This window comes from Tamandua tetradactyla, chromosome 4, assembly GCF_023851605.1.
Source record: "Tamandua tetradactyla isolate mTamTet1 chromosome 4, mTamTet1.pri, whole genome shotgun sequence".
In the NCBI taxonomy this organism is placed as follows: Eukaryota; Metazoa; Chordata; class Mammalia; order Pilosa; family Myrmecophagidae; genus Tamandua; species Tamandua tetradactyla.
The window spans coordinates 140,225,640-140,240,975 of NC_135330.1; the positions used below are offsets into that span (position 1 = coordinate 140,225,640).

Sequence of the window (15,336 nt, forward strand, 5' to 3'; positions counted from 1 at the left end):
TGTGAAAACTCAGAAATAGATAGCACAATACTACCTAACTGTAATACAATTATGTTAGAACACTGAATGAAGCTGAATATGAGAATGACAGAGGGAGGAGGCCTGGGGCACAAATGAAATCAAAAGAAAAGATAGACGATAAAGATTGAGATGGTATAATCTAGGAATGCCTACAATGATAGTGACTAATGTACAAATTAAAAAATGTTTTTTGTATGAGGAAGAACAAAGGAATGTCAATATTGCTCAGTGTTGAAAATAGGTGGTAATTCATGTTTTAAAACTTTACCTTATGTGTAAGACTAAAGCAAAAAATGTCTATTTGGTACAAAATTTACATTTTGACCAGTGCATTTCCTAACTAATATAACTTATGTGGACAGTTTAATTGAACACCATAACACCATAAGCACGTGGAACCTTGAGTAGGGCATGAGAGTTTGTAGGTTTGTAGTTTTTAAGCCTGAGCCGACTTAAAATTAGGCCTAAGAGTCTTTTTTGTTGCTCAGATGTGGCCTCTCTCTCTCAGCCAACATGACAAGCAAACTCATTGCCCTACCCCTTGCTACGTGGTACATGACTCCCAGGAATGTAAACCTTCCTAGCAACGTGGGACAGAAATCCTAGAATGAGCCGGAACTCGGCATCAAGGGATTAAGAGAAACTTCTAGACCAAAAGGGGGAAGAGAGAAATGAGACAAAATAAAATGTCAATAGCTGAGAGATTTCAAACAGAGTCGAGAGGTTATCCTGGAAGTTTTTCTTACACATTATATAGGTATCACCTTTTTAGTTAAGGTATATTAGAGAGGCTGGAGGGAAGTGCCTGAAAATGTAGAGCTGTTTTTCAGTAGCCATGTTTCTTGAAAATGATTGTATAATATAGCTTTAACAGTGTGACTGTGTGATTGTGAAAACTCGTGTCTGATGCTCCTTTTATCTACGGTATGGACATATGAGTAAAACATATGGATTAAAAATAAATAAATAATAAGTGGAATAAATGTTAAAATAAATTTAGTAGATTGAAATGCTAGTGATCAATAAAAGGGAGTGATTAGGGGTACAGAAGAAAATAGGGGAAACAAAGGCTAAACTATATTGGGTAGATGGAAATACTAGCGATCAATGAGAGGGAGTGGTAAGGGGTGTGGTATATATGTGTTTTTTCCTTTTTTCTTTTTATTTCTTTTTCTGAATTGATGCAAATGTTCTAAGAAATGATCATGATGATGAATATACAACTATGTGATGATATTGTGAGTTATTGATCATATGCCAAGAATGGAATGATCATATGCTAAAAATGTTTGTTTTTATATGTTGTTATGTTTAAAAAAAAATTTTTTTTAATTAAAAAAAAAGAATTGGCATTTATCTCAGAATCACACACATATCCTAAACTCTCAAAGAAGAAAACACAGGGCAGTGCAATGGTGGCTCAATGGCAGAGTACTTGCCTGCCATGCCAGAGAACTGGGTTCAATTCCTGGTGCCTGGCCATGCGGAAAAAAAGCAAAACACAGTTTCTTTCAACACAAAGTATTTTAAAGATCACATTCTAAATGACTTCTGCAGAATTTATTTCAATTTTATGGTCTCCGTATATTCCATAGTTTAGCTAAGGAAGGTGTTGATTTCACATATATTTTTCATTTATATTTATAAAATGACTTCCTCAAAGAGTACAGGGACAGTTTCATGTCACTGAAATGTTGAATCAATGCTTCTTTTTTTTAAATAAAAATATTTTCAGCACTTCACACCCACTAGATGGCTACAATAAAAAAGATAATAAATGTTGAAAAGGATATGGAAAAATTAGCACTCTCATTCATTGCTTACAAGAATGTAAAATGGTGCAACTGCTTTGGAAAACTCTGTGGCAGCTCCTCAAAATGTTAAACATAGAATTATCATCTAATTCAGCAATTCCACTCCTAAGTGTATACCCCAAAGAGATGAAATAATATGTTCACTCAAAAACTTGTACACAGGCTGCGCTCTTGGGGCCGGAAGGTCCAGCGGCCTCCAGCAGGGACTCAGCATCTCCTGGGTCATGTGGGCCCAGGGTGACTGCAAGTTCCTGGTGCAACGAGCCCAGGAGTTGGTGCAGCAGGACCTGTGGGCAGCAAAGGCATGGCTGATTACTGCCCGCAGCCTCTACCTGGCCAACTTTATCGTCCAATATGAGATGTACACCATGGAGCGGATGCAGAGCGGACGGCCACCGTTGGGAGACTGCTGTATGACATGTTTGTGAATTTCCCAGACCAGCCGGTGGTGTGGAGAGAAATCAGCATTATTACGTCAGCACTAAGAAATGATTCACAGGATAAACAAACCCAATTTTAAGAATTGTTAAATGTGTTGTGTACAGGTTTATTTGAAACCCTTCCTGGTCAGGTCCAGTGTGAAATGTTACTCAAGATTACAGAACAATGCTTCAGCACGCTGGAACGATCAGAAATGTTGCTTCTGCTCTTGAGGCACTTCCCTGAAGCAGTGGTACAATATGACATTGGCCTTGGGGAGGCATTATTAGAGGCTGAAACGATCGAAGAACAAGAATCTCCTGTTAACTGCTTTAGGAAATTATTTGTTTGTGATGTCCTTCCTTAGTAATTAACAACCATGATGTTCGCTTGCCTGCCAATTTATTATACAAGTACTTGAACAAAGCAACTGAATTTTAAATCAGTTGTCACTAGGTCGACTCAAATAGAAAACCAGCATCAAAGTGCCCAAGATACATCTGATTTGATGTCACCTAGCAAAGTTAGCTCTCAGAAGTACATAATAGAAGGGCTGATGGAAAAGTCATCCCAGATTGTGGACCCTTGGGAGAGGTTGTTTAAGATTTTGAATGTTGTTGGAATGAGATATGAATGGCAGATGGATAAAGGAAGATGAAGCTATGGTGATATTTTGCATAGAATGAATGATCTCTGCAGATATATGAACAACTTTGATAATGAAGCTCAAGCAAAATATAAAAATCAAGTGGTTTATTCCACTATGTTGGTCTTCTTTAAGGATGCATTCCAGTATGTCAACAGCATACAGCCATCTCTCTTCCAAGGTCCTAATGCCCCAACCCAAATTCCATTGGTTCTTCTTGAGGATGTATCAAATGTGTATGGTGATGTAGAAATTGATTGTAATAAACATGTACGTAAAAAAAAGAAAAGTAGCTGAGGGACAAGAAAAAAAACATGCAGAGTTCAGATGACAAAGACTATTCAGCAAAAGGAAGGAGCCATCACATTGTAGTCAATAAAGCAGAGCTTGCGAACTCAGTTAAAGTGTTAGAAAGCTTTAAATTGGCTGGGGAGAGCTGAGAGTTGCTTTATTCCTAGAATTCCTTGACAAGGAATTTACACAGATTTGTTTGGCTTGGAAGACAGATGCTTGGCTTTGGTTAAGAATCTTCCTCACTGAGCGGGGAGAAATTCAACTTCTCCAAGTAGAATTCTTGATATTCTCACAAGCAGTGTGGACAACCAAAGCTACAGGCTGAGCCCCCAGTCTTGGGGTTTGTTCATATAAAACTTAACCCCACAAAAGGTAGGTCAAGTCTACTTAAAATTTAGGCCTAAGAGTCACCCCCAAGAGAGCCTCTTTTGTTGCTCAGATGTGGCCTCTCCCTCCAGCCAACATGACGAGCAGTCTCACCACCCTCCCCCTCTCTGCGTGGGACATGACTCCCAGGGGTGTGGACCCTCCTGGCAACGTGGGACAGAGATCCTGGAATGAGCTGAGAATTAACATCAAGGGATTGAGAGAACCTTCTCAACCAAAAGGGGGAAGAGTGAAATGAGACTAAGTGTCAATGGCTGAGAGATTCCAAACAGAGTCGAGAGGTTATCCTGGAGGTTATTCTTACGCATTAAGTAGATATCACCTTGTTGTTCAAGATGTAGTGGAGAGGCTGGAGGGAACTGCCTGAAAATGTAGAGCTGTGTTCCAGTAGCCATGTTTCTTGATGATGATTGAACAATGATATAGCTTTCACAGTGTGACTCTGGGAATGTGAAAACCTTGTGTCTGATGCTCCTTTTATCTACCATATCAACTAAAGAATAGAACATATGGAATAAAAATAAATAATAGGGGGAACAAATGTTAAAATAAATTTAGTTTGAAATGCTAGTGGTAAATGAAAGCGAATGGTAAGGGGTATGGTATGTATAACTTTTTTTTCTCTATTATCGTTTTACTTCTTTTTCTGTTGTCTTTTTATTTCTTTTTCTAAATCGATGCAAATGTTCTAAGAAATGATGAATATGCAACTATATGATGATATTAAGAATTACTGATTATATATGTAGAATGGAATATCTTATTGTTTTCTTTGTTTTTTATTTTTTTAATTAATTTTTTAATTAATTAATTTTTAAAAAATGGACTTTTAATAAAAAAAAAAGAATCTTCCTCACTGATATGATCATCTATCAGGGTCAATATAAAAAGGCAATAGCCAGCTTGCATCATTTGGCAGTTCTGCAGGGATCACTCCCTCAGCCACAGATCACAGGACAGGGGACCTTGGAGCATCAGAGAGTGCTCATCCAGCTAGCGACCTGCCACTTTGCTCTTAGGGGAGTACAGGATGACATATGAAAAAGTCCTTGATCTGATGTGTTACATGATACTTCCCATTCAAGAGGGAGGCAGATCACTGGAAGAGCCATCCAAAATAAAGCCCAAATTTAGAAAAAGTTTGAATCTGAAGTTTCTGCCTTGTACTAGTAAGGCCATTATGCCTTACTGCCTGCATTTAATGTTAACCTGTTTTAAGCTTAGAGCTTTCACGGACAGCAGGGATGATATGGCTTTGGGGCATGTGATCATATTGCTTCAGCAGGAGTGGCCACAGGGAGAGAATCTTTTCTTAAAAGCCATTTGCGAACAAGGAAATTTCCAATATGAGAATTTTTTCAATTATGTTACAAATATTGATATGCTGGAGGAACTCAGGAAGGTGGGAAAATTCTTCTGGAATTACTTCCCAATCAAGGAATGCTGATCAAGCACCACACGGTGACACGGGGCATCACCAAAGGCATGAAAGAGGGCTTCCACCTGGCCATGGAGCGCCGGGTTTCCTGCTGCGGTGAGAATCTGATAGTGGTGCTGCACAGGTTCTGCATTAACGAGAACATCTTGTTACTTCAGACTCTGACTTGACTGAAGACCTTTCTGCCAGATAGCTTGGAGCTGTGTAGTTTTGGGAGGAAGACCTAAAGCAGTGCTAAATGTTGCTGTTACAACTCTTAAAAAGAGAAAACTTCTCCAAGTTCTAACCCTTTGGTTGCTTCTCAGTAGTTCCCAAGAATCCAAGAAACCATTTCTGTTTTGCAGAGCTGGTCTCTTGGTCACAAATTCTCTCAGTGATTTTTTGTCTGAAAATGTTTTAATTTCTCCCTTGTTTTTGAAGGACAATTTTTCTGGATATAGAATTCTTGGTTGGCAGTTTTTCTCTTTTAATAATTTAAATATATCATCCCACTGTCTTCTCGCCTCCGTGGTTTCTGCTGAGAGATCTGTGCATAGTCTTATTGGGCTTCCCTTGTATGTGATGGATTGCTTTTCTCTTGCTGCTTTCAAGATCCTCTCTCTCTTTGACCTCTGAAATTCTGATTATTAAATGTCTTGGAGTATGTCTATTTGGATCTATTCTCTTTGGGGTTTGCTGCACTTCTTGGACCTGTAATTTTAAGTCTTTCATAAGAGTTGGGAAATTTTCAGTGATAATTTCCTCCATTAGTTTTTCTCCTCTTTTTCCCTTCTCTTCTCCTTCTGGGACACCCACAACACGTATATTCATGCGCTTCATATTGTCTTTCAATTCCCTGAGTCCCTGCTCATATTTTTTCCCATAGTTTCTGTTTCTTGTCCAATTTCAGATGTTCTGTCCTCCAGTTCAGAAATCTTATGTTCTGTCTCTCGAAATCTACCATTGTAGGTTTCCATTGTTTTTTTCATCTCTCCTACTGTGTCTTTCATTCCCATAAGTTCTCTGATTTGTTTTTTCAGACTTTCAATTTCTTCTTTTTGTTCTTTTCTTGCCTTCTTTATATCCTCCCTCAAGTCACTGATTTTGTTTTTGATGAGGTTTTCCATGTCTGTTTGTACATTCTGAATTAATTGTTTCAGCTCCTGTATATCATTTGAATTGTTGGTTTGTTCCTTTGACTGGGCCATATCTTCAATTTTCCTAGTGTGATTTGTTATTTTTGGGGGGGGGCTTGGCATTTAATTATCTTAATTAGTTTATTCTGGAGATTGCTTTCACTTCTTTTATCTAGAGTTTTCTTGCTGGATGAATTTGTTGTTTATCTGTTCTTTGACATTCTGTTCAGCTTTATCTGGACCTTTAGCTTAAGTTTTGTTTAACAGAGGAGAATTTTTCAGAACTTGTTTTCTTGTTTCTTGCCCTGCTTGTGTGGTCCTTTTCCCCCCCACACTTAGGAGGGTCTACTTAGATATTATAGAACCCAGCCAGATTTTCCCAGACCAAACTGGCCTCCTATCAGGAGGAAAGAGTCACCTGCGTCAGTTTTCCCTGAGAGTGAGACCCAGCAGGTTGAAAGACTTTCCTGTGTAGTCTCTGTACTCTGTTTTTCTTATCCTCCCCAGTATGTGGCACTTGTCTGACTGCAGGACCCACCAGCATAAGATGATGTGGTACCTTTAACTTTGGCAGACTCTCCCTGCTGGGGGCATGGTGGAGACAGAGGAGAGGTTGTAGGCTGGTTTTAATGGCTTCAAATTACCAAGCCCTGGTGTCTGAATTCCTTGAGGGAGGGATTCCACCTGGGTGGGGCTTCACCCCTCCCCTGGGGAAGGCACAAGCTCCAGATAAGACCCCAAAAGAGCTCACTTCTGCCTATGCCTGGGGCAGTTGCAGCCTGAAAAGTCCTGCCGCTGTATCCAGAGGCAGTCAAGCCTTTGTAGATACACAGCCACAAAAACCTCTGTTTCCTTCTTTTATTTTTCCCCCCCTTTTTCTGTCAGTCCTGCCCCCTTGGCACTGGGGCAAAAATGAGCAACCTCCGTTTTGATCAGGTTCACCTAAGCTGGGGGCCTATTTTTAGTAGTCAGAATGTGTTAATTAGTTCCACAATTGGCGTTTGATTGTGCCCAGTCCCTGCTGCTGGTAAAGTCCTTTCCTTTCCCCTCTGGGAAGCAGCCTGTTGGGAAGGGGTGCTGGCTCTGCAGCTTGGGGAACTCACGATTCTGGGGGGGTGCTCGCAGCTGGTCCAGACTGGGGTACACTGTGTGTCCGGTCACTCTTGTGCTTCCAGGCGCTGTTCTGTACTGTCTCTGGTTATTTAGTAGTTGTTCTGGAGGACGAACTAAAATGCGCACATTGTTAAGCCGCCACCATTTCTATTTTGAAGAGCCATTTTTTTGTAATTTTTGTAAAACAAAAGCATCAATTCATTTTGTAAATAAATGTCATCCTAAAAGAAAAAAAAACTTGTACACAAATGTTTTAGCACCATTATTCATAATAGCCATAAAGCAGAAACAACCCAAATATCCATCAACTGATGAATAGATAAATAAAATGTGGCATATCTATATAATGAAATATTTGGGTATTAAAAAAAAGAATAAAGTACTGATTCACGCTACATGGATTAATCTCGAATATATCAAAAGGCCGCTTATTATATGATTTCATTTATATGAAATGTCCAGAATATGCAAATCCATAAAGATAGAAAGTAGGTTAGTGCTTGCATGAGTTTGGGGGAGTAAGAAATGGGGTTTCTCACTCCCCCTCATGGATATGGGGTTTCTTTTTGGGCTGATGAGATGTTCATTAATTAGACAGCAATGATGTACGACTTTGTGGAAATACTAAAAACTAAAAACTACTGAATTGTATACTTTAAAAGGGTGAATTTTATGGTATGTGAATTATATCTTTTTTGGTTTTTTGATTTTTTTTAAATACAAAAAAAACCCTAAACAAACACAAACATTCTTATTTTGATCATTCCGTTCTACATATATAATCAGTAATTCACAATAATATCACATAGTTGCATATTCATGATCATGATCACTTCTTGGAACATTTGCATCTATTCAGAAAAAGAAATAAAATGAAAACAGAAAAAATTTATACATACTACACCCCTTACCCCTCCCTTTCATTGATCACTAGCACTTCAAACTAAATTTATTTTAACATTTGTTCCACCTATTATTTATTTTTATTCCATATGTTCTACTCGTCTGTTGACAAGGTAGATAAAAGGAACGTCAGACACAAGGTTTTCACAATCACACAGTCACATTGTGATTGTATATCATTATACAATCATGTTCAAGAAACATGGCTACTGGAACACAGCTCTACATCTTCAAGCAGTTCCCCTCAGCCTCTCCATTACATCTTGAATAACAAGGTAATATCTACTTAATGCCTAAGAATAACCTCTAGGATAACCTCTGGACTCTGTTTGAAATATCTCAGCCATTGACACTTTGTCTCATTTCACTCTTCTCCCTTTTGGTCCAGATGGTTTTCTCAATCCCTTGATGCTGAGCCTCAGCTCATTCTAGGATTACTGTCCCATGTTGCCAGGTAGGTCCACACCCCCGGGAGTTATGTCCCATGTAGAGAGAGGGAGGGTGGTGAGTTCGCTTCTTGTGTTGGTTGGAGACAGAGGCTGAATTATATCTTAATGAAGAAAATTTTATGAATGTTTGCTTTTCATTATAAAAAGGTATTTTTTAGAATAAAATTGTAAAGTTTTATTCTTCATAATTAATGCCAGGAGTTTCTAAAATGTTCAACACAAAAACTGACATTCACCTTAAAGTTTTGCTATATATTAAATAAGTACCAATATGCATTGTATTCAACTTCCACTAATGTGAAAGTGAGATGCATTTACCAAAGGTAAGAGTGCTGTGCCAGTTTGAAGGTATAATGTACCCTAGGACAGTTTGTTGAATGAAATGTCAAACAAAAAGACAAATATTATCATTGCCTCACTCATACGGACTAACTATAATATGCAATCTCTAAAAAAACTGAAGTTGAGAGCATGGGTTATCAGGTGGGGCCAATTGTAAAGGTTCCTAGATTGTAAGTTTCAGAGCAACCATATATATTTAGGAGTTGTGACTGAAATTTCAAAATTCTGAGATCCTGAGCTGTTTATATATAACCTGGTCATTCCCTGAAACTTCAGGTATTTGTGTCATACCTGAGACTCACAGTTAGAGCTCTGAAGCTATGAAAATCAGCATTATCCCATACAGGAACTGTTTTAAAAAGCTGAAAAAGTGGTCAGACTTCATCTAGGGATATGAATGAAGCTAATCTGGATAGGACTAAGGTAAATCAGAATACTGGGTAAAGGATGATATGGGTCTTGTTTTCAAACTTCAACCTCTGCATGACCAAAGGGAGAGGTATCTATTTGGTGCAAAATTTACATTTTGAGTGGCATATTATCTAATTTAACTTGTATAGTCACTTTACTTGAACACCATAACTGCATGGATGTTTGAATAGGTAGTGAAATCTTGTTGGTTTCTATAGGATAGTATGATGTCCCTGTATATCCCAGAGTAACTTGAGCACAGAATAAAAAAAATTTGTAAAGTCCCCTTAGAGTACTTGGGAGAAAGGAAGAAATAATCATTTTCCCCATCTGGGGAATTCCTGATATTCTTGCAAGCAATGGGGACAACCAAGTCAATATGTTGAGCCCTCAATCTTGGGACTCACCCCTTTGAAGACTGTTTCTGCAAAGGAGAAGTTAAGCCTATTGATAATTATGCCTAAGAGTCTGTGCTGGTTTGAAATGATTTATGTACCCTAGAAAAGCCATATTTTAACCTAATCCCATTTTATAAAGGCAGCTGTTTCTTCTAATCCCTATTCAGTAATGTATGTTTGAAACTGTAATTAGGTCATCTCCCTGGAGATGTGACTCAAGCAAGAGTGACTGTTAAACTGGATTAGGTAGAAACATGTCTCCGCCCATTCAGGTAGGTCTTGATTAGTTTACTGGAATCCTATAAAAGAGGAAACATTTTGGAGAATGAGAGAGATTCAAAAAGAGCAGAGACAAATGACATAGCCTCAAGAAGCACAGAGTCAACCAGCCAGTGACCTTTGGAAATGAAGAAGGAAAACACCTCCCAGGGAGCTTCATGAAACAGGAAGCCAGGAGAGAAAGCCAGCAGATAATGCCATGTTCACCATGTGCCCTTCCAGCCAAGAAAAGAACCCTGGCTGTGTTCGCCATGTGCCTTCTCACCTAAGAGAGAAACCCTAAACTTCATTGGTCTTCTTGAACCAAGGTATCTTTCGCTGGGTGCCTTTGATTGGATATTTCCATAGACTTGTTTTAATTGGGACATTTTCTTGGCCTTAAAACTGTAAACTAGCAACTTATTAAATTTCCTTTTTTAAAAGCCATTCTGTTTCTGGTATATTGCATTCTGGCAGCTAGCAAACTAGAACAGATTTTGATACCAGAAGTGGGGTGCTACTGCAGTTTGCAAATACCAAAAATGTTGGAACAGCTTCTTAAATGGATAAGGGGAAGACTTTGGAGGAGTTGTGAGGAGTTTGATAGAAAAGGCCTAGAATGCTTTGAAGAGACTGTTGTTAGAAATGTGGACTCTAAAGATACCTCTGACCAGGCTCTAGACAGAAATGAAGCATGTGTTATTGCAGCTTTGAAGGAAGGTGATCCTTGTTTTAAAATGGCAGATAATCTGGCAAAAGTGACTAGTGGCATTGGCTGGAAGACAGATTTTAAAAGCCTTGAACTTGGATATTTAGCAGAAGACATCTCCAAATTAAATGTGGAAGGCACAGCCTGGTTTTTCCTTGAAGCTTATAGTGAAATGCAACAGGAAATAGATAAGCTGAAAACATAACTCTTGGGTACAAAGAAACCAGAAATTGAAGTTTGGAAAAATTCTGGACCTCCAGAAAGGGAGACCCTAGAGAATAGTGCTCCATGTGAGAATTTAACCAAATGTGGAACCAGCCAGCCATTTCCACAAAAGCCAGGATCAAACATAGAATTATCCAGGAAGAATTGTGGAAACTCCTTATGTCTGATGGGCACAATCCAAGGCTACTGCATAGAAAACCAACAAGAGTGTTGCGGGATCTGATAAGGAGAATCACTGCCAGTCAGGAATGAGAGGGAAAGAGAAGGGACACATTGGGGTAAAAAAACTTCAGAGGCTGAGGTCTGAAGTCAAGAAGCCTCAGGCCGGGAGAGCAGACCCACCCAATCCCACGGAGAGGGTAAGTTTGCCCCAAAGGCAGAGGATGGGCCTTCCACCTCGTTGCAGTGAAAGAGTCAGCCTGCCTCAGACCTTGGAGAGGGTGTTGCACAGTCCTTGGGGTTTGGGGAGAGTCTAGCTGCCACTACATGGAAGAGTTGAGCATGTGCCCTGGAGATGACAGAGAATCCGGGTGCAGCCCCAATTCTTAGAGAAGATGGAGGCAAGAAAAAGCTGGTCACCCCACTGTTCCAAGGCCTCTGCATAGGCCTTGGGAAAGGGTGGGACAGCTACTTTCTGAAACCCCAAAGATTAATGACTCTGAGGCTTTGAAATCTAATGGAGTTTGCCTTGCTGGTTTTCTAAATGGCTTGGGTCTGGTGACTCCCTTGTTCCTTCCTCCCTATAGAAATGGACATATGTATCCTCCTTTGTATGATGGCAGCAAACAACTTGTTTTGAGTTTCTGCAGGTCTAGAGCCAGAGGAGAACCTTGCTTTAGGACAGACCATGCCTATAACTAACTTTGAGATTTTGTACTGGTTTTAATCCTGTATTGTATCTGTAGTTAATAATGGTTTAAAGTTCTCTGATATTGTTATGGAATGAGTGCGTTTTATATATGGTAAAACATGTCTTTTTTAGGGTCCGGACGGTGGAATGTGCTGGTTTGAAATGATTTATGTACCCTAGAATAGCCAAGTTTTAATCCTAATCCCGTTTTGTAAAGACAGCCATTTCTTCTAATCCCTATTCAGTACTGTATGTTTGAAACTGTAATTAGATCATCTCCCTGGAGATGTGGATCAGTCAAGACTGGTTGTTAACAAAAGGGGAAAGAGTGAAATGAGACAAAATAAAGTGTTAATGGCTGAGAGATTCCAAAAGAGTGAAGAGGTTATTCTTTTTTTTTTTTTTTATAATTAACAGAAAAAAAAGAAATTAACCCAACATTTAGAAATCATACCATTCTACATATGCAATCAGTAATTCTTAACGTCATCACATAGATGCATGATCATCGTTTCTTAGTACATTTGCATCAGTTTAGAGGAACTAGCAACACAACAGAAAAAGATATAAAATGTTAATATAGAGAAAAGAAATAAAAGTAATAATAATAGTGAAAAAAAAAAAAACCCTATTGCTCAGATGCAGCTTCATTCAGTGTTTTAACATGATTACTTTACACTTAGGTATTATTGTGCTGTCCATTTTTTAGTTTTTGTGTCTTGTCCTGTTGCACAGTCTATATCCCTTCAGCTCCAATTACCCATTATCTTACCCTGTTTCTAACTCCTGCTGGACTCTGTTACAAATGACATATTCCAAGTTTATTCTCGAATGTCCGTTCACATCAGTGGGACCATACAGTATTTGTCCTTTAGTTTTTGGCTGGACTCACTCAGCATAATGTTCTCTAGGTCCATCCATGTTATTACATGCTTCATAAGTTTATCTTGTCTTAAAGCTGCATAATATTCCATCGTATGTATATACCACAGTTTGTTTAGCCATTCTTCTGTTGATGGACATTTTGGCTGTTTCCATCTCTTTGCAATTGTAAACAACGCTGCTATAAACATTGGTGTGCAAATGTCCGTTTGTGTCTTTGCCCTTAAGTCCTTTGAGTAGATACCTAGCAATGGTATTGCTGGGTCGTATGGCAATTCTATATTCAGCTTTTTGAGGGACCGCCAAACTGCCTTCCACAGTGGTTGCACCATTTGACATTCCCACCAACAGTGGATAAGTGTGCCTCTTTCTCCGCATCCTCTCCAGCACTTGTCATTTTCTGTTTTGTTGATAATGGCCATTCTGGTGGGTGTGAGATGATATCTCATTGTGGTTTTGATTTGCATTTCGCTAATGGCCAGGGACATTGAGCATCTCTTCATGTGCCTCTTGGCCATCCGTATTTCCTCTTCTGGTAGGTGTCTGTTCAAGTCTTTTTCCCATTTTGTAATTGGGTTGGCTGTCTTTTTGTTGTTGAGTTGAACAATCTCTGAAAAAATTCTGGATACTAGACCTTTATCTGATATGTCATTTCCAAATATTATCTCCCATTGTGTAGGCTGTCTTTCTACTTTCTTGATGAAGTTCTTTGATGCACAAAAGTGTTTAATTTTGAGGAGCTCCCATTTATTTATTTCTTTCAGTGCTCTTGCTTTAGGTTTAAGGTCCATAAAACCGCCTCCAATTGTAAGTTTCATAAGATATCTCCCTACATTTTCCTCTAACTGTTTTATGGTCTTAGACCTAATGTTTAGATCTTTGATCCATTTTGAGTTAACTTTTGTATAAGGTGTGAGATACGGGTCTTCTTTCAGTCATTTGCCTATGGATATCCAGTTCTCTAGGCATCATTTATTGAAGAGACTGTTCTGTCCCAGGTGAGTTGGCTTGGCTGCCTTATCAAAGATCAAATGTCCATAGATGAGAGGGTCTATATCTGAGCACTCTATTCGATTCCATTGGTCGATATATCTATCTTTATGCCAATACCATGCTGTTTTGACCACTGTGGCTTCATAATATGCCTTAAAGTCAGGCAGCGCGAGACCTCCAGCTTCGGTTTTTTCCCCCAAGATGTTTTTAGCAATTCGGGGCACCCTGCCCTTCCAGATAAATTTGCTTATTGGTTTTTCTAATTCTGAAAAATAAGTTGTTGGGATTTTGAGTGGTATTGCATTGAATCTGTACATCAATTTAGGGAGGATTGACATCTTAACTATATTTAGTCTTCCAATCCATGAACACGGTATGCCCTTCCATCTATTTAGGTCTTCTGTGATTTGTTTTAGCAGTTTTTTGTAGTTTTCTTTATATAGGTTTTTTGTCTCTTTAGTTAAATTTATTCCTAGGTATTTTATTCTTTTGGATGCAATTGTAAATGGGATTCGTTTCTTGATTTCCCCCTCAGCTTGTTCATTACTAGTATATAGAAATGCTACAGATTTTTGAATGTTGATCTTGTAACCTGCTACTTTGCTGTACTCATTTATTAACTCTAGTAATTTTGTTCTGGATTTTCCTGGGTTTTCAACGTATAGTATCATATCATCTGCAAACAGTGATAGTTTTACTTCTTCCTTTCCAATTTTGATGCCTTGTATTTCTTTTTCTTGTCTAATTGCTTTGGCTAGAACCTCCAACACAATGTTGAATAATAGTGGTGATAGTGGACATCCTTGTCTTGTTCCTGATCTTAGGGGGAAAGTTTTCAATTTTTCCCCATTGAGGATGATATTAGCTGTGGGTTTTTCATATATTCCCTCTATCATTTTAAGGAAGTTCCCTTGTATTCCTATCTTTTGAAGTGTTTTCAACAGGAAAGGATGTTGAATCTTGTCAAATGCCTTCTCTGCATCAATTGAGATGATCATGTGATTTTTCTGCTTTGATTTGTTGATATGGTGTATTACATGAATTGATTTTCTTATGTTGAACCATCCTTGCATACCTCGGATGAATCCTACTTGGTCATGATGTATAATTCTTTTAATGTGTTGTTGGATACGATTTGCTAGAATTTTATTGAGGATTTTTGCATCTATATTCATTAGAGAGATTGGTCTATAGTTTTCTTTTTTTGTAATATCTTTGCCTGGTTTTGGTATGAGGGTGATGTGGGCTTCATAGAATGAATTAGGTAGTTTTCCCTCCACTTCGATTTTTTTGAAGAGTTTGAGGAGAATTGGTACTAATTCTTTCTGGAATGTTTGATAGAATTCACATGTGAAGCCATCTGGTCCTGGACTTTTCTTTTTAGGGAGCTTTTGAATGATTAATTCAATTTCTTTACTTGTGATTGGTTTGTTGAGGTCATCTATTTCTACTTGAGTCGAAGTTGGTTGTTCATGTCTTTCCAGGAACCCGTCCATTTCATCTAAATTGTTGTATTTATTAGCGTAAAGTTGTTCATAGTATCCTGTTATTACCGCCTTTATTTCTGTGAGGTCAGTAGTTATGTCTCCTCTTCCATTTCTGATCTTATTTGTTTGCATCCTCTCTCTTCTTCTTTTTGTCAATCTTGCTAAGGGCCCATCAATCTTA

The 15,336-nt window shown here is 38.6% G+C and overlaps 1 protein-coding gene and 1 pseudogene across 8 annotated transcripts in view; both read left to right on the forward strand.

The window, feature by feature from the left end:
• PIBF1 (progesterone immunomodulatory binding factor 1) overlaps positions 1–15,336 on the forward strand; it is a 341,226-nt gene that overhangs the window by 198,709 nt on the left and 127,181 nt on the right. For 7 of the 8 annotated variants that reach the window (XM_077158415.1, XM_077158414.1, XM_077158419.1 and 4 more), the window contains one exon: positions 8,540–8,605. The exons of the other annotated variant lie outside the window; for it this stretch is intronic. In XM_077158415.1, coding sequence (XP_077014530.1) covers positions 8,540–8,605 — 66 coding nt within the window. The remainder of the gene's footprint in view (positions 1–8,539; positions 8,606–15,336) is intronic. 8 annotated transcript variants of the gene reach the window in all.
• Positions 1,297–6,100, forward strand: LOC143681412 (integrator complex subunit 10-like; annotated as a pseudogene).